We start from the raw sequence: 19,348 nt of genomic DNA, 5'->3' as shown, positions 1-19,348 counted from the left end.
TCCTCGGAAAATTCTATCCCTGTTTGATCTATAATTTGTTGAGATTTGATCAATTATTTTTCGAAAAATAGGAAAAATTAAAAAAATCGGTTTCCAGAAAATCGATAACAGAAAACTATACACATAGTGGCACTCCCCGGAAAATTCTACCCCTATTTCATATACTTTTGGTAAAAATTCGGTTCAGGGGTTTGGGCTGGGCGTTGATGAGTCAGTCAGTCAGTCAGTCAAAACAATCGTGAAAAAAACACATTTTACCTCTTTTCACCCCCTTAGGGGTGGAATTTCTAAAAATCCTTTCTTAGTGGATGCTTACGTCATGAGAGGAATACACCCTCCAAATTTCAAGTCTCTAGGTTCAGGGGTTTGGCCTGGGCGTTGATGAGTCAGTCAGTCAGTCAGTCAATCAGTCAGTCAGTCAGTCAGTCAGTCAGTCAGTCAGTCAGGACATCTTCCTTTATAGATATAGATAACCCGCCCGCGTCCGCCGCATACACCGAATGCGTTGTAATTCTCGCGGCCGTCTCATAGCATATAATCCGCCCGCGTCCGCCGCATAAACCAGATGCGCTCCCGAAATTTGTAATTGTCGCGACCGTCTTATAGAATATAATCCGCTCGCGTCCGCCGCATACACCGAATGCGTTGTACTTATCGCGGCTGTCTTATAGCATATAATCCGCCCGCGTCCGCCGCATAAACCGAATGCGTTTCCGTACTCTGTAATTGAACCACTGTAATAAACCACGTTTCGTATCAAAACTGCCTTCTGTCTCTGGGCCTTCCATCGAACTCCTGGTCCGGCGAGCTAGTCCGCGTTCGATAACAACAGCCAAAAGGCAGGCCGTTACAAAACATATGTTTAGTCGCGAATTTGTATTTGGACAAAAATCCTCGCGTTTTATAGCAGTAATCCACCGTTTTTTTATTATCTTGTCCCTCGGGAACCGATGCCCTCCCTTATTTTTACATCCATATGCCACACACATTTCCGACATGTTAAAAAATTCCGAAATATTCACGTTTATGTACACAGCTTTTCTTGTTAACGATATGCTCGGTACTCGGTGACAGCTCGGTGCGTCTCCAATTTCGCTAGCGCCCCTAGCGGCTAAGAGTGGCAGGCGCCGTCCCCATAAGTAGCTGACTGAGGCTGCGTTCCGATATTCACTGCAAGTACTAAAAATCTATAGTTTACGTTACGTACACTATAGATTTTCAGTACTGACAGAGAATATCATCGGAACGCAGCCTGAGAGCGCACTGAACGCGCTAAACGCACTGTCTGCACTGAGCGCACACGACGCACACGTATGTACGTATATGCTGTCTCTTTTCAAACACTCGAGGTATCTCAAAAACGCCATCCATCGATGCAAAAGCAACCGTACGGCGACGATGACGACGTATCTTAATTGTAAAATTTAACATTTCAGACTTTGCGTCGTAATATCTCCGCTCGTAGGGCACGTAGAAAAAAACTAAGGTAATTCTTTTTACAATAGGGCCCTTTCCGAATTTTAATATTTTCTTGCGGCTTTTTCTTGGTAAAAACCTTTGTTGTGACTCCGACAGTGATAATCAATCGGGGGAACCCGAAAAATATGCACCCTATCTATTACCTATTTTTTACCTATTTTTACTTTATTTTTGGTAATTATGTAGTATAGCTAGGGAACCATCCTCCGATGACCTTGACTTTGACATATGTTGTCAAGGTCACTTTCCTGAGTGACTTTCGAAAGGTTTTAGCCCTCGGTTTGTTAAAATGTTATTAACAAAAAAAGTTTGGAAAATATAACAGTTATTTTAAGTATTGAGAGGCATAAACAACCAATATTACGTCTTTTTTTTTAAGTAGAGATTATTTCGTTTCGCGTGAAAGTTTCTGCTTTACCAAAACACAACATTTAAAGCAGTAAATTGTTGATAAATTAAAGTCTTTTTGTTAAAGCAGAGAATAATTTATTTCGCGAGAAAGTTGCAGTTTTACCAAAACACAACATTTAAAGCAGTAAATTGTTGATAAATTGAAGTCTTTTTGTTAAAACAGAGAATACTTTATTTCGCGAGAAAGTTGCTGATTTAACAAAACACAACATTTAAAGCAGTAAATTGTTGATAAATTAAAGTCTTTTTGTTAAAGCAGAGAATAATTTATTTTGCGAGGAAGTTGCTGCTTTACCAAAACACAACATTTAAAGCAGTAAATTGTTGATAAATTGAAGTCTTTTTGTTAAAGCAGAGAATACTTTATTTCGCGAGAAAGTTGCTGCTTTAACAAAACATAACATTTAAAGCAGTAAATTGTTGATAAATTGAAGTCTTTTTGTTAAAGCAGAGAATACTTTATTTCGCGAGAAAGTTGCTGTTTTAGCAAAACACAACATTTAAAGCAGTAAATTGTTGATAAATTGAAGTCTTTTTGTTAAAGCAGAGAATACTTTATTTTGCGAGAAAGTCACTGCTTTACCAAAACAAGTAAATTTTCTTCTGAAGTAGAGAATACTTTATTCACTGCTTTAATATCATCCCCCTGCGGCAGTGTTGGGCATTATTTAGATAAAACTTTATTTAGATAAGAGTGAGAATAAAATTTTATGCGATAAAAGTTTATTCGTTACTTGTAAATAAGGATTTATTCGAATAAATTTTTATCTGCAAATCAGAAATACAATTTTATTTGAATAATTTTTTATCCAAATAAAATATTGTTCGAATAAAAAAGTATTCATGTCTGGCGAATAATTTTTTATTCGGACAATATTTTATTCGTAAATCACGGATAAAAAATTATTTGAATAAAATTATATTTCTGACTTGCAGATAAAAATTTATTCGAATAAATTCTTATGTACAAGTGACGAATAAAATTTTATTGTATAAAATTTCGGTAGAATATAAGGCTATAAGATTAAAAAACAAGGAAAACTTAAAGAAATAGCTAGTTTTGAGTCGGAGTTTTTTTGTAAGCTCAAACATTGATTTTAGCTACGATACAAAGAGAGAAATTTTTTTTGTTAGAGAACTTTTTCTTTCTACATTTATTGCTCTGTATAACATCATAAAAGAAAAATACATAAAAATAATACTTGAAAAACGTAGTTTTTGTGTCTATAAGAAATTAAAAAAAAATTAATTGCAAAAAAACAAAAAAGTAAAATAAAAATGTCTCCACATCTTCGATTGACCTCGGTCAATAACTCATGAGCCGGTCCCCAATCAGCAAAGAAATGTTTTTTTAACGTTTTTTAAACGTTTTTTTTTTCATTGCAAAAAACGTTTAATAAACGTTTTTAAAAACGTTTAATCAATGGGATAGATCCTTTTTTATTCATTAAAAAAAACGTTTTTTTAACGTTAAAAAAACGTTTTTTCAACGTTTAAAATCGGTTTTTTAAATGTTTAAAAAACGTATTTTCAACGTTAAAACAATGTTATTTTAACATTTAAAAAACATTTTATTAAAATTAGAAAAAATGTTTAAAAAACATTTTTTAGCATTAGGAAAAACGTTTTTTTAATGTTAAAAAAAGGTATTTTGAACATGAAAAAAAGGTGTTTGTAATCTAAAAAATTTCAAAATTTTTACACTCCCCTATATACCGTACTCCCGAAACCGCTCGAATGTAAAATCTGAAAAAAATATAAATCAGAAATACTTAACCAATTTTTGTATTGTATTTAGCAAAAATACACAACATATAATACAAAGTATTTAATTATATGTATTATAATTATAAAAGTATGTAATTATATGTATATAATTATATGTATATATATGTATATATATATTATATTATAAAAGTTAGAATAAGTATATATAGCTTAGTTGGAAATTTCCAGTGTTTTTCTGTCTATTTTCAGAGATCTATCTCTTCATTATTATTGCTTTTGGAAGCATCACTATTACTTGCATCGCAATCATCGTCGCTTTTCGTACATTTTTCTTCATCGTCGCCGTTATTGTTACATCTCTCTGCATCACAATCATTGTCGCTTTTCATATCTTCTTCCTCATCGCCGCCGTTATTATTACATCTATAATGATAAAAAATAAACGTGTAGGTATAAAATATTATGAATACGGATGCCTCATTAATCACACACGAAACAAAACTCACTTCTTTTTTTGTATCCGTGAGGGGGCTTGAGACAACCATGTCCCGGCTTTCCTGCCAAATATAATCTCATTAATTTTCGGGAATTTTTCGGCCACTATTTCTGTAAATAAATATTACATGGAGATATCGTAGATAAGATCAAATACACGTCTCACTTTAAAACAATATCAGTTTACCTATCATTACTTTGTTGATACGATGTCCATTTAATTTTTGTTTTTCTCCTCTTTGGCCCTTCCAATTAAAAAGAGATGCTAATTTATCATCGAATATGATTCGCATGACGGAATTAATCATTTTTTGAAGGGTATCACCCACAACTTCTCCACGTAGTGATTCAATCTGAACATTTTAAAAAGCTGAGTTAGTAATGTAACACGAAATATAAAATAGATGAAGTACTTATATTCTTACCAATCGAGAACGGTAAGTGTCGTCGTTCTTTAATTTTTTCTCAACGGCTTTAAATTCGTCCATAGTTAAGAGTGGAAATGCATCCATCAAAGTTGAATGCTTTTTCGGCAAAGGTTGCTCTTTTGGTGCATTTTTATTATTGTCATTATTGAGCAGCTCTGACTCTATGAAACTGTTAATAGTTTTATCTGTCACTTTTAGCATCACCTTGCATGACCACAATTGATCTGGAAAAAAAAGCTTTTAATATCTCAATTTTGTTGTACATAAATAAATATACATTCGATTGTAGAAAATTTCAATCAATAACATTAAGAATAGTGGAAAGTGAACAAATAGAAAGTTGGTAAAGTTTTTAAAAAAATTTATAATTTTTCTGCAATGTAGGATCTTATAAGATTGAGTAATTTTTTTGTTTAAAACTGGAAATGGGTATAATATTTGTTTATAGTTAATACTGATAATACATAAAAAAATATTTTAAAGAAATGTAATTTTTTCTTCAAAATGCGCGTGGGTGTGTGCATAAGCTCCGATAAAGTTTTAGTTATTTTGTTGGTGGCCATATACAAAATATATGACACTCTAATGTGATACGCTAATATATTATTGATGTATGGTCCTCATTTTCTTTGTAAGAACATACTCTACCGACCATCGAGACACTTTATAAAATAAAATCGACATTCAAAAATTCTAATTCATTATTTCAGAGAATATTGTAAAATATTGTAAACAAAAATGTTTAATTCCGAAAGGAATACATTAAATCAATAAAATACAATATATATGTTTATATAAACGTTAATAAATATTTATAAAACGTTATATAAACGTTTATAATATTTATAATATGATAAAATTGCTGAAATTTAGGCTACAACTACATCTATCGTAACGCCTTGATCGTGGTCGTAAGCAATGAAGTCGTCGTAAACCGTATGTCTATGCCAATATATCTATAAACACATTTTTCTTCGCACGTCGAGAAAGCTGATAGGTTAGGTTAGGTTAGGTTGTAACGCCAGACAAGCGTCGTAATTGTAAAAAGTTCAAGCTGAATCAACGACATACGATGAGCTTACGATAGCGATTATGACGAGCATTACGACTGCTTACGGTGAACATGTAGTTGTAGCCTTAAATACGTACTAAAGATGTATACATACTGTTGTATATCCATCCGCCTTGTGCTGGACGGTGTGATGAGCTTGGACGCTCCCGGCTCCCGCGTGTGCACACCGGTTAATTAATCCTGGGGCGACGCGGTTAAGGGGAGATATACACCTAGGAGGCCGAAAAAGAGGTCATTTTTGCGAATTTTTTTAAGGAAAATTATTTGAAATTTTGGATTGGGAGTTTTTCTATTTAAAAGTATACACATTCAAGAATATGTCCAATTTTTTTTATTAAAAAAAATCAAAAATTGACGAGGTTGTGGTATAACCTTTGGAGCGCCGTAAAAAAATCCGGGTAAACGGTACCCACTGGCGTTTCTTCAAAAATCATCTGAAACAAAAAAACCAAAAAGATTATTAAATTAGATACTATAATCTAGTACTTGTCATAGCCGATTTTGAAAATATCGATTTATGACAAAATGGCGGACGTTTGAACATAACATAGCGATTTTTCGACCAAAAATGAGTTATTATTTTGCTTATAAAACAAAAACTAAGCAACGAAAAAAAAAATCTTATGACAAGTACTAGATAATGATGTATAGAATAACCACAAAAAAATTCAAGGCGATCGGTTCATTGGTTTTCGAGAAATTTTGGGTACCGATTTGAAAAACGTGGTTTTGAGAAAAACGCGTTTGAAAATTTGGGAATGAATAAATCATGAAATTTGTCAACTTACATGGAATCATCGATACCAGCTCCATAGTGTAGGTCTTCTGCAGTCAACGGAATGTTCATATTGGCTAAATTTTGTTGTCAGCGCCGTATTCGTTCTTCTTTCGTCTGTTCTTGCGCTTGCAGCTCGGCTTTCGCTATGCGCGTTTCGTCTTCTTGCGCAGCGTACAAGTGCGCGCCCGATCCGACCGATATTCCTAACACGTTCATGACTTCTAACAATGACGTGACACCATTGTTGAACGTGCATGTTGCAAGAAATGCAGCAATGTTAACAATTTTGGCCCCGCTGTGCATCGTTTTTGGAGCTATCTTCCAAATCAGTTGGTTGAAGCTCTCATTGCTGTTTTGTGTGTATCCGCCAACACAGCGTTCCAACAATTTGTCATTGCTGAGGTTTTCGTAAATTGGTTTGATGGAATCTAACACCGTTTTTGGCAATGCTGAATAATCGTGACGGAAATTCTTCAGTTCTCCTTTAGCTTTCGCTTGTTGCCACTTGCACCACGATTCGGGGCCTTCGGGACAAAAATGATGTTCAGGCTTGCTGTCTGTTGAGCCGTAATGGTAGAATGTTGCCCATATCGCTTTTTTCATATCATCCTTGGAGTTACTGTTTCTTCGAATGGCTAAGCCATAGTAAACGCTCAGTTTGTCTATAAACTTTGCCGTCAATTTGTTTCTGCCGCCGATTCCAGGATTTTTTTTTTTTGCATTCGCGAAGACGGATTCCCATTCGCTTTTGAACGTGTCCCACGCATTCTTTTTTTATAATCTCAATCTCATCACCATACGGTTTCGCATTCACTAATCCCGTGTACGTCTTAGAGTCGCCATCCCCGATGTAATTAATGTACATAACTCCATGCTTTTCGACAGATCTTGAAAATAATTCCTTCATGGCGTCTACTTCCATTTTGCCTGCCGATCCGACATGATTTGCCTGGCAATTTTCTTCGTGATTAGATTTCCATTCCTGATATTGCTCGGTATTGACGTGTTTATTCCAATAGTTACATTCAGCACAATAAAAAGACTTTACAATAAAATCAACGACTTTTCCTGTGAAGTGACCAATGAGAACCACAACTCCATATAATGAAGTAAAACCACGTTTTCGCCACGTACCATCTCCTGAAACGGTCAGTTTTTTTATATCATCACTCGAATTTTGTTTTGTTATTTCCTGTTGTTCTTCTTTTACAGCTTGTTTTAACACCAATTGAACAATACTTGAAGCAGCAGAATGAATGTTGTCAATTATCATATCATACGTCGTTTGTTGAACCGGAGGCGGTAAATCCATGAGGCCACAAAATTTCATAGCTCCACGCAAATCAATCCCCAATAAACGCATAACAAAAAAGAATCGTGTATTTATTTCGTAAGCTGTCTTGATGTACGGGCACGAAGGAATGAAAGTCGGTTTGCACGATGAACACAAAACTACAATTTTAAAACCGAGCCCTCGAGTGCTTTCTATTGAGAATCGGACATCGCTATCACACTTTTTGCATTTTACACATTCCGATAAGGCAGAAAACACTGTCAGAAAATTCAAAATTCGATACCCGATGTTTGGATCTTCTGGAGCGGATGTCTCACGATCAGTCTTCAATTTTTTGGCACTGGAACTAATATTCTCGTCGGAAAGTTCTACTTTTTCGGCAGTATATCGATTTTTGGGCGGTATCTTCTTCTTGCTTCGATCTTTGCGAAAAGATCCGGATTGATGAGCTTCCCGAGAACCTTTATATCTGTTATCCATTTTCCTCAGAATATGTATTCACAGACGAAAACTCACTGTAACGCAGTTGCACGAACGGCAAGCTACTGACTAAACGCGTCTATTTTCTGGCTAAGAATAACGGTCGTGTGATCCCGAGCCCGCCCAAAAACACAATAGAATCGTAAACCGGTTTATACACGCTCCCTTCGAACGGTCGCTTGCCTCTCGGCTCGGCCACAAAACAGGCGGCACGCCGGCGCGCTCTCGGAGACGGTTCACTCTCTCGGCTGTAACTTCGTTATTTATCGAGATATTGACTTGCAATTTTAACCAGATATTTTTGAGACCTCAAGCTTCAAGAAAATGCAAAAAAAAATCGATTTTTTTGACCATGCTAGGTGTATATCTCCCCTTAAGACACTGAACACTGAGTCTTTTGATTTTATAACAGTTTATTTCTGTCTTATAATCACTCTCGCACAAGAAGAAAACGTCCGATCGATACGCTCGCTGCTGAGTTTCTGCCGCTAGGGAGGAGAGGGTACGGAGAGGGGATCGAGAGGAGAACGAAAGATGAAAAATTTGACGAGCGAGTCGGTACACGTGTGGCGCGCGATGAAAAATGGCGCGGAAAATTCCGTTGAATCCGAAAAATCCCCCAATAAAGAGATTAATCAAGTTTATAACAACGTCTTTAGAATATTTCTAGGATATTTTATATATCAATTCATAAAAATTATAGTTGCTTTATTATTCTTATTTTATATTTATATCTATTTTATAGTTTATAATTATAATTTTATTTTACATTGAATTTACATTTATTTTACATTTAATTCACATTTTTTTACATTTATGTTTTTTAATTAGTAGTAAATGTAAAATAAATGTAAATTAAATCTAAAATAAATATTAAACAAACGTAAAAAAAATATTTGTTACATGTACGTTGCAAATAACTAATAAATATGAAATAAATGTAAAATAAATATAAAATAAACATGTTAAAAACGTTCATTTAACAAACGGATTTTAAATGTAAAATAAATGTTTTTTTAACGTTTAATAAACGTTTTTGGCAATAAAAATCTACAAATGTAAAATCAATGAAAAAAAAACGTTTAAAAAACATTTAATAAACGTTGTCTGCTGATTGGGATGAGATGAATAAGGCTGGTTTATGATGTATTGCGTGTGGGTCTAGTATAATAAACTTAAAATAAGTTTACATATGCTTATATGTGAATACAGTATACCTGTATTCACATGTAATGTAATGTAAATAAAATTAACAATCACTTTTTGTTAACGTTACAAAAATACATTATCTTAAATCGCAGCATTATAATTGCATCTATTATTGCCACTTTCATTGGGCAGTTGACCACACGGTACTGCAGCTCTCAATGTAAAAAAAATCTAATAATTCTTACTCGTTTACATAAGATTTAGAATAATTTCCCTTCAAAACAACTTTCATTTCGAACATTTTATCTGACAGCTTACTACTTTTTGGAACATTTGTCATGGTAGCGTAGGAAAATAATCGTTCAACGGGGGCAGAGGACGGCAGTGGTGTATTATAACGCACAAATACTTTTTTTATTGCTGGATAAGATTTGAGCATTGAAACTTCTCGAGTACTGTCACTTAAATACTTTGAAACTACCATATCTATCATACATGAATCTCCGCAAGTTGCTGATTGTGATTCCATCGCAAAATCAAAGTAATCGTCAAACGGATCCGTTTCTTTTTCGGAAACTTCTACACAATTACTCTCTGCTGCAACTGCTTTTTTAAAAAGTGATAGTATCTGAGCTGATTCAAGGCCAATGCATGACAACCATCGATTTCTGACAGCATTCTGTGCTGATACCGCAGACATGTCAAAGAAATCTTTAAATCGTCTTTCGACACTTTCCAAAAGAGCATCCGATAGTGGTCTACAATATTTCAACTCCTTGTTTTGTAAAACTTGTAATTTTTTACGTAATGCGAAAAGGCAAGGGAGAACAATTCCGTAATATACATTATTTTCCCCTTGCAGAATATCGAGAGCTTCAGCCACAGGAGCGACACATGACAGATGTTCCTCAATGTAAATAAAATCAGTCTCCTTTAAAGTATTCTTGATATTGAGCGCTCGACTTAACTGAGGACACTTTTCACGAATTTTTACAATTTGGCGCAGAGAATCATATAATGAATTCCACCTAGTTTCACCTGGCCTGCTCAACGTATGACCTAATATGTCCATTAGTATTTCTGCAGACTTTGGACGTCCAACGAATCTCCATAACACCGTACATTTGGCCATTGCCTGTTCATGCACTGATAATAGCGATGGAAAGCTGTTAATAGCTTTTATGGCATCGCTCGCGACACAAAGATTGAGCGTATGTGCACAACACCTGAGATGTTGTGGCAGAGGCTTATTTGGCTCTAAAGCACATTCTTCATCAGGATCTAGAAATTGTAATGTTATGCATACATAATATAATATATAAATCGAATCGTAATATAATTAATTTTGGCTTTATTTTTAATAATAGTGCAGGTGCAGCATTAATTTTAAACTGGTGAAAAAAATATTACCCATCGGAATTGATTGAAAATCCTCATCGTCGCTTTCTTCATTTGCTGATGTATCCAAAAATTCATTATTTTCACCATCAACGTCCCTTTGAAAGTTACAAAGTTTTACACCAAAAACCCTGAAAGCTTTAGCAAAGTTACTAGCATTATCAGTGACAGTGGCTAATATTTTTGACGAATCTAAACCAAACTCGGAATGAATATCGCATAACATCTCAGCAATCTTATCGAAACTGTGTGTTCCTTGGAATCTCCGGCAGGCCAAAACTGCAGATTGTCTCTTTAACGAATTAATGTTAATCCAGTGTGCAGTTACTCCTAAAAAACTTATTTTCTTCGAAGACCACACATCAGCTGTGGTTCAAATATATTGCGCTTCTTCAGTTAAAATTTTTTTAATAGATTTGGTATTGCTTTCATACAAATCTTTTATTCTTCTACCAAGAGAGCGTCGACTTAGTACCGTTATTGGTTTTCCGCGGGCTTTAACTTGAAGATGATCAAATATAGCTTGGAAATAAGGATCATCTACTATCCTTAATGGGGTCATAGAGTGAACAACGAATTGAGTTATATCTTCGTCCAATTGTTCCTGTAAGCTCAGCAGTTTGCGTTTCTTGCGAGATGCAAGTTGATTTTCATCAGAACAGTCCGATGCAGATAATTTGGCTCGTTTTTCTTTGCAATATTTTTCATATTCCTTTACCAAATTACTGTCGTGCCTTCGTTTCAGGTGTGATTTGAAATTTGATGTCGATGTTAATGTACCTTTTACTTCAACAATCTTTGGTAAGCATGCTACACATGTAGCCACTACGTTGTTAGTTTTCAAGGAATTTTTACCCTGTACAATTTTGAAATACTTTCCATCTAAGATTGCCATGTTCGAGGTGATTGTATTCACTGAAGGTGAATCTCTGCTATTTTCGGTATTATCCGCACCATCATTTTCGTTTTCAGACTGTTTCATCTGCGAGGGCGAGGACGAGGACGTTGTCTGAGAGTGAGAGTCTGGTACAGTGTTTGTTCCAGATTCAGCCATGCTAACTAAAACAATGTATAATATATAAAAATAAGCAAAACATATATGTGGTATTCCACGTCAAATTGAACCTAATTTTCTGGGATTTGATCCACAATCAAATTTAAATATCTTACCTTCGATTAATAAAATATTTTTACTTCACTATAATTTGTGTGTCGATCGTCGATCCACACACATCAGGCAACAGAATAACACTACTCTGGATCGAATGAAGCCAAAATAGTAATACTGGATATATCATGGTGACCGTTACACGGTCAAACGCTTGTACGATAGTTATTGTTATTGATGAAAGCGAGCGGCGCGAGCGCCAACATTTGAGACATAAATAAGACATACTGGTATTTATTCGAATCAAACTTTATTCGTATCGTACGATTGAGCATTAATTCGAATAAAAATTTATTTGTAAATTTTGAATAAAGATTTATTCGAATAAAGTTTTATTCGTATTTTATGAATAAAGATTTATTCGGATGAAAAATCATTCGTCACGTTATGAATGAAGATTTATCCAAATAAAATGTAGTTGACTATGTTACGAATGAGACACATACGAATGAAATTTTATTTGAATGATATTTTATTCGAATAATTTATTCTTAATTCGTTATTCGAATGAAATGTGCCCAACTCTGCCCGGCGGTCACATGGGTTCGTGGCGAAAGTGTATATGCGTGAACTATTTTAACATATATATTTATGTCTTCCAATACTCAAAATATCTGCTATATTTTCCAAACTTTTTTTGTTAATAACTTTTTAACAAAGAATGACCGAGGGCTAAATGTGGCTAAAACCTTCTGAAGGTCACTCAGGAGGGTGACCTTGACAACATATGTCAAGGTCAAGGTCATCGGAGGGTGGTCCCCTATATTACATAATTACCAAAAATAAAGTCAAAATAGGTAAAAAAAATAGATAGGGTGGATATTTTTCGGGCTTCCCCGATTGATTATCATTGTCGAAATTACAACAAAAGTTTTTACCAAAAGAGCCGCAAGAAAATATCAAAATTTTGAAAGGGTCCTCTATTGTAAAGAATTACTAAAACTAAAAACACTTTTATTATATAAATCGACCCCAAGCTATCGATCAAGCCTACTTAGAACTTGATCCGTTTAAGGTAAAAAGTACCAGTACCCGGACATGTACCTATATCCGGACACCTTTATTATCTATAAGTATAACGCGAATTAAAATCAAAGATAAAAGTATTTTTTCTTGTAGTTTGAAACTTCAATTATAATATCCAAACGTTTATTTTCATAAATTTATATTTTTTTAAAGGTATCCAGACACAGATACGTGTCTAGGTATTGGTACATTTCCTATGCTTAAGTGTCCGGGTATTGGTACCTTTACCTTACTCGTTATTGAGATCTCAAAATCTCAGGTACCGCGCAACTCGTGCGTTCGCGTATAAAAGAGTCACGGTGCGGTCTCGTTTCGCGTGTACTTGGCGCGAGACACTACCGTGTTTCTTGATACGTATAATAATACTTATTTGCGTTAAAGAGTTGAATTAAATTGTATAGTGTGAATCAATAAATATCTTCAAAAAATTTCTTATTTATGCACAAATAATCTGAGTAAAAATACAAACAAAATACGGGCACAATAACCTTATACTTTCGAACTAGCGCACTTCGTGTTGTTTGTCAACATTTCGATCGGAATATCGGATTCAACTTTTCACTCGCTCGCGAGATATCGGAAGCTTTCTGATCATTTCAAATGTAATCCGAATGATCTTAATAAGACAAAAAAACGGAATTATTCCGTAGATAAACATTTTCGAATAGATTTAGGTGTCCGAATACGGATTTAGACGAAGCAAACAGGAGCAAATAAACATGAATAAACACTTTGCTTTGATAAATGCAAGAACGCTACGACTAGTACTCGCGATATTGTTCGCATTTACCAAAGCAAATTATCCGTTCGCGCTCGTTTGCTTTGAATCCGATTCGACGTATCGATTTTAACGATATTCGGGATTAATCGAATGGTTACGTAAATTTCAAATGAAGCAAATAAATGCGAAGAAGCACGAATAAAAAACTTTGATGAGTGCAAGAACAGCATTCACCAAAGAGTACTTACGATACTATTTGCACTCATCAAAAAAGATTGTTTGTTCATGTTCGCTCGCTTTTGTTTGCTTGGTCTAAATTTAATCTAATATAAGTGGTAGTCATAATTTGAAGACAGAAATCGTCAAAGTATCGTTTTTATTGCTATCATTAAAAAGCAATGTAAATTTGTACATCCGATGTAGATCCGTGACATTGAGAGAACATCGCGAAGAAACTTCTTTATCGGCAATAGCTTCTTGGTAACAACTCGTATCGCGCGATAAAATCTGTACGTTCTCGTCGAATCTCGTAAAGTCAATTTTACGTTTTCGTTATACAGGCACTCTCTTCTTCATCCAGAAGCTTGTTCAATGTGCACAGTACCACTTCCTTGAACTGCCTGCGCCTTTTGTCGGAGAGTTTCGTAATATCCGGGATTAGACTTCGATAGAAAATCAATTCCGGATCGTTCGAGCCGTGAGCCTTTAATTCCGCAAGGAGAAAATCGATCGTCGGTGCGATCGCGTCCTTGGACATCAGCGTTTTCGAGTCTTGTTTGGAAGGAGTCGAGAGTCTCTTTTCGTTCGGCCGGTTGTTCTCAAAGTTGGCGATATGCTGCGATTGCTGTTGCTGAACCTCGTTCATTTGCGATCCAATCGCGAATTCGATTGGATCTTGGCTACCCATACGGACTGGCTTCTGCTCTTCCCAATAATCCATCTGACTGTTACCCAGGTTATTTTGCTGATTTGCGTCAATATATAAAAAATCGTTCACAGCGGACGCAGCGTTTTCGTTCTTGATCGCGGAAGCTCTCCGTAAAGATGAGTTTCTCGTCTCGTGCTCTGCGCAATCAAGAGAAGAGACAAATATATAAATATATATAAATTATTCTTATAAAAAATATACATATAAAATAGAAAAAAAATATAGGAAGAGGATAAATGTTGAAGGTTTTTTGAATTTTATTTCAACAAGCGAATACAGAATAAGAAAAGATTTAAGTTTTTTTGCAAGCGATCTGCGTATTGACATGACTAGCAAAGATTGATACAAAAATTATTGTACCTATACATATACCATTACTTATTGTTAGATTTATACAAAGAACATTTTTGAAGATATTTTTATCCTAAAAATAAATATATTTTTATCTTAATTCATTGTATTCGCAGTGCCACGCTCCAATCAGCTGTTCGGTATGATGAGTCATCGGTTGATGAATGTGAAGTGAGGGGGAAGGGAGACTGAGAGTTGATTTACAAACAATACAAACATGAAAATTGAGGCGCACCATAAAAACGAAATAAATTTTATATATAATCGCATGAAAGATAAATTTCTAAGAAAAAAGAATACAATACTTGGAATTTAAATAGATTTTTATTCTTACCGGATTTCTTGAGGTGACTTTTGTCGCCATGTCTTACTGTCGACACGCGGGCTGCCGTCGGCTTTTGCCGTGTTACCGGCGTCTTGCTGCCGACCTGAATATATCGCGGTTTCGGTCTCGGTTTACTCTTGTCGGCCAGGAATCTCATCGCATTGTAGGCGAACCATTTGCTGCGGTAGACTCCAGTCGTGCCGGTGCTAGTCGACAACTTAGATAGCTCCTCCTTTTTTACCTCGCGATAGAAGTGGCTCTGGAGATTCTTCAGCTTCCGCTCAATCTCATCTTTCTCGACGTTGAAACGCGCCGCGAGCTCGAGCGTGACCTCATGGCGTTTCTGCCGGTCCTTGTAGGCGTTGCATTGAGTGTCCCACAGCATCGGCCGTTGCTGAAACAGCGCGATCAGCTGCAGGACCTTATCGTATGGCCATTCTGTGGCGCTCTCCATGATGGCAACCAAGCTGTGACCTGTGACTGAGCGAGACGAAGAGCGGGCCGAGCGGGCCGTCGGCATCGAGCGCGCGGCTTCCGGCACGGTCGGTGCATCGTGGCGCCATTCCGGCAATGCAGTTTTTGCCGCCGGCTGTGCCCCGGCGGCAAGCCGCGCGCTCTCGTGGGAACGCGGCTTTATGCGGTATTCTGCATCTAGCAATATTCATAGTTTGACTGTACCTATATTTATAATCATTTCAAATATGATCTCGAGACTTTACACAATTATTTTTTTTATGAAAAGATAAAATCTTAAGACGTAAAATGACAGTAAGTAAATATAAAATTGCATATGAATACCGTTATTCCTAGTCTTGAGGTTGGCTATTCGAGTGTCGATCGTAATCGCGAATCGTTGTTATATTAACAGTATTGCGTATATGTGTATCGAGATCTCAACATCTTGGGTGCTCGCAACTCGTGCGTTCGCGTAAATGAGTCACGGTGCGTCTCGCTCCGCGCGTACTTTGCGCGAGACACTGCCGTGTCTCTTGATACGGTAATATTATATAGTGGAGGCAAATTAGGTTTTTATCTCGAAACCGGTTAAAACTACTCGGATTTGAACGTTTTTTTTTTAAATGTAGGTAATTAAAAACACTACAATGTTTATGGGTAAAAAATTGACACTAATTTTTTATTTAATAAATTTTTATTTAATAATTATTTAATAAATTAAAGCGTCAATTTTTAACCCATAAACATTGTAGTGTTTTTAATTACCTACATTTTAAAAAATATCCGAGTAGTTTTAACCGGTTCCGAGATAACGCACTTTTTTGGTCTAATTTACCTCCACTAATTACCTTGAATCAATCCGCGAGACTTTAGCCCCAAAAATTTTCAATATTTAAAAGTTAGATATTCTTTTATATTATATTTTGTATTAAATATTTTCTGATTCTATATATATTATAAATTCTCTAATGAAAAACACGTAAAAAGAAAGTTTTCTGTCACTGACAAGTCTATAGTTTTTCATGCTAATTTGTTGTCGGAACGTTAATAAACGCTACGACATTTTTTAATCTTCACTTAAAAATGAGATTATATTAATCTACAGCAGAATATATGAAATGGAATATTTTTTAAATATATTTATATGTATACATTGTTTTTTTACTAGTTTCTATATATTGTATTATTTTTAATATATAGTTTCTTTTAAAAGCAGTTTTTTCATATGTTTTTGAATTTTTAGTTTTAGTTTGTTAACTTTTCAAGCAAGCTTCGACACAGTAATGCTATAACGAACGGTCAAGGAAACTTGTAAAATGTATATAATAACATTGCTTTTTGCAATGTGTTATCATGCGCAGTAATCGGAAATTTCCGTCACGTGTAGCAGCTGTATATTTAATTATTGACGAGAACACAAAGTTCTAGCATCCTTCCGCGTGCATCACAGGGCTTCCGTGCAATTCACTAAATATTAAATCGTTGCGGTAACGCAAGAACGGGAGCGTACGTGTTAAAGCAAGAAGATGCAAAAGAGAATATGAAACGAAATTATCTCGCTGTCTGAAAGAAGTTGAATGGTAAACCAAACATTGCAAGTACGCAAATATTTTCGTATTATACATTCTTTTTATATGAAACAGTTTTTATCTGCTTATATATAATCATATCGCGAATTTAAATTACACTCCTTTTAGTTTCACACACAGACTTTAACGAAACTGTAACTTAATTCAAGATATTTACAGTATTAACTACAGAAATTTCCTCGGTATAAGTCTCACTAAAGAATTCGATTGCAAATCATAGTCGGAGAAATCGTGGTAAAACATTAAGATCGCGAATCGTGGAATATCCTGTAGAATTTAAGATAAATATTGTAAATATATTGCGGCATATAATTTTAAATATAGATATATTTATTGGCTCCCCTCAGGGTTGCAAGGCGTTTTGTAGGGACGTTCCCAACCCTTTACAATCACTTAACCTACCTTAGCCTATTTTACAATTAACCTTACATACTAATCGCCCTACCTATCTTTACACACACACACACGCTCGCAAGTTCCCTATCTCTGTGGACTTCCGTTTCCGTTTACAATCTCCTCATTTCTCCTCTTTCTCTCATTCACTCCTCCCCTCCCCTACCTCCCAATCCCCTCCATCACCCTCTCCCTCCCTTACTCTCTCTAATTTCCTCAGCCATCTCTCCCCCCCCCCTTCTTCCCCCAACACCTCCCCCACCGCTTCCTGCCATGATCTCCCTCCCCCCCAATCTGCACAATCTTCCCACACGTGTTCCCACGTCTCCTCCCCCCCTCCACACACCCTGCACACTCTTCTCTCCTCTGTCATCCAATGTTTCACCCCCCTCATACCACCTCCCAGCCTGTATCTAGCCACCCTCTGCCATCTATTTTCTCCCCAGTTCTTTTTTAAGTACTCCGGTATCCCCTCCCCTTTTATCATGCCATACCACTTGTTAAATTTTGCCTCCCCTATCTCCTTCCACCTCTCTTCTCTTTGTATTCTCTTTTCTCTCTCAAGCACGTCCTCCCCCCTCCACCTCCCCTCCTCCCTCAGCTCCTCCACTTCCTCTATCTTCCATCCCCTGCTCTCCACCGCTTCTTTTCTCTCCTCCTCCCATCCCCCCCTGCTCACCCCTCTTTTCGCCCTCCTCTTTACCTCCTCCCAGCATTCCCTTGCCAACTCCCCTCCCTTTCCCTCCTCCAATTTTTTCTCATACCCCCATGCTCTCATAACCGCCCTTCCTCTTAGTTTCTCCCTTTGTAACTCCTCCCTAATCATATATCCCGGTATACATCTTTCCACTCCCAACACCCACCTTAAATATCTTTCCTGTAATCTCTCTATTTCCCCTCTTTCCCTCCACCCCCATATTTCCACTCCGTAACTTATCACCGTCCAAATCAACTTATCAAACAACCATATTCTCCTACCCCAATCCCCCCCAAACCTCCTCTTTCCGATCCCCCATACTTGTCCCAGCAACGCCGCCCCTCTCCTCGTCCTCTCTTTTACATGTTCATCCTGCCTCCCATTACATTTTACTACATATCCCAAGTAGCAGAATTTTCTCACCTCCTCTATTATCCTACCCTTCCACCTCCAACTCACCTTTTTCCATCTTCCTCCCCCTTTTCTGCATCTCATTATCTTCGTTTTTTCACTGTTCAATACCAGTCCCTTTCTGTCCAAATACCCCTCCAGTTTTCCTATCATTCCTTTCATATCTTCCTCATTCTCCGCCAACATCGCTATATCGTCTGCATAAGCCAGTGTATATATCTTTCTCCCTCCCAGCTTTATTCCACCCCAGCCCCCTTTTTTCAGTTCATCGTCAATGTCCGCCAGCAGCAAGGTGAACAGAATCGGACTTAACGGACACCCTTGTCTGACTCCCCTTCCTGTCCAAAATCTCTCTCCCATCTCCTCCCCCACCCTTACTCTGCATATCGTCTCCCCCAGCAGTTCTTTACACCTCTCCACCAAGCCCTCTCTTACTCCCCTTTTTCTCATGGCTTCCACTAGAATCCTCCTGTCCACCGAGTCAAAAGCTGCTTTTAAGTCCACGAACATCACCACCATCTTCCCTTTCTTTCCATTTACTTGCCTGTTTATCAGGTGATTCAATACGTAA

The 19,348-nt window shown here is 36.5% G+C and overlaps 2 protein-coding genes and 1 pseudogene across 3 annotated transcripts in view; 1 reads left to right on the top strand and 2 right to left on the bottom strand.

Moving 5' to 3' along the window:
- Positions 1–19,348, top strand: part of LOC143908826 (uncharacterized) — a 72,462-nt gene that overhangs the window by 37,393 nt on the left and 15,721 nt on the right. The window lies entirely within an intron of this gene.
- Positions 3,981–8,869, bottom strand: LOC143908812 (uncharacterized; annotated as a pseudogene). The gene is made up of 5 exons (XR_013260258.1): positions 5,708–8,869; positions 4,539–4,765; positions 4,301–4,466; positions 4,125–4,224; positions 3,981–4,041 (listed from the first exon to the last, which is right to left on the bottom strand). The product of XR_013260258.1 is annotated as an uncharacterized LOC143908812 (transcript).
- Positions 13,987–15,834, bottom strand: LOC143908814 (uncharacterized). The gene is made up of 2 exons (XM_077426623.1): positions 15,241–15,834; positions 13,987–14,692 (listed from the first exon to the last, which is right to left on the bottom strand). The coding sequence occupies exons 1-2, from the start codon at positions 15,749–15,751 to the stop codon at positions 14,169–14,171; spliced, it is 1,035 nt and encodes a 344-aa protein (XP_077282749.1). The 5' UTR covers positions 15,752–15,834; the 3' UTR covers positions 13,987–14,168.

This window comes from Temnothorax americanus, unplaced genomic scaffold (genome assembly GCF_048541705.1).
Source record: "Temnothorax americanus isolate GAGA-0224 unplaced genomic scaffold, ASM4854170v1 Scaffold117, whole genome shotgun sequence".
NCBI lineage: Eukaryota > Metazoa > Arthropoda > Insecta > Hymenoptera > Formicidae > Temnothorax > Temnothorax americanus.
Note: the sequence above shows the minus strand (reverse complement) of the source record. Positions and strands in the feature narration are given on the sequence as shown.

Coding starts and splice junctions, on each gene's coding strand:
- LOC143908814 (XM_077426623.1), bottom strand. CDS start 15,751: ATGCCGACGGCCCGCTCGGCCCGCTCTTCGTCTCGCTCAGTCACAGGT. Junction 14,693..15,240: donor AAGTCACCTCAAGAAATCCG/GTAAGAATAAAA, acceptor TTGATTGCGCAG/AGCACGAGACGAGAAACTCA.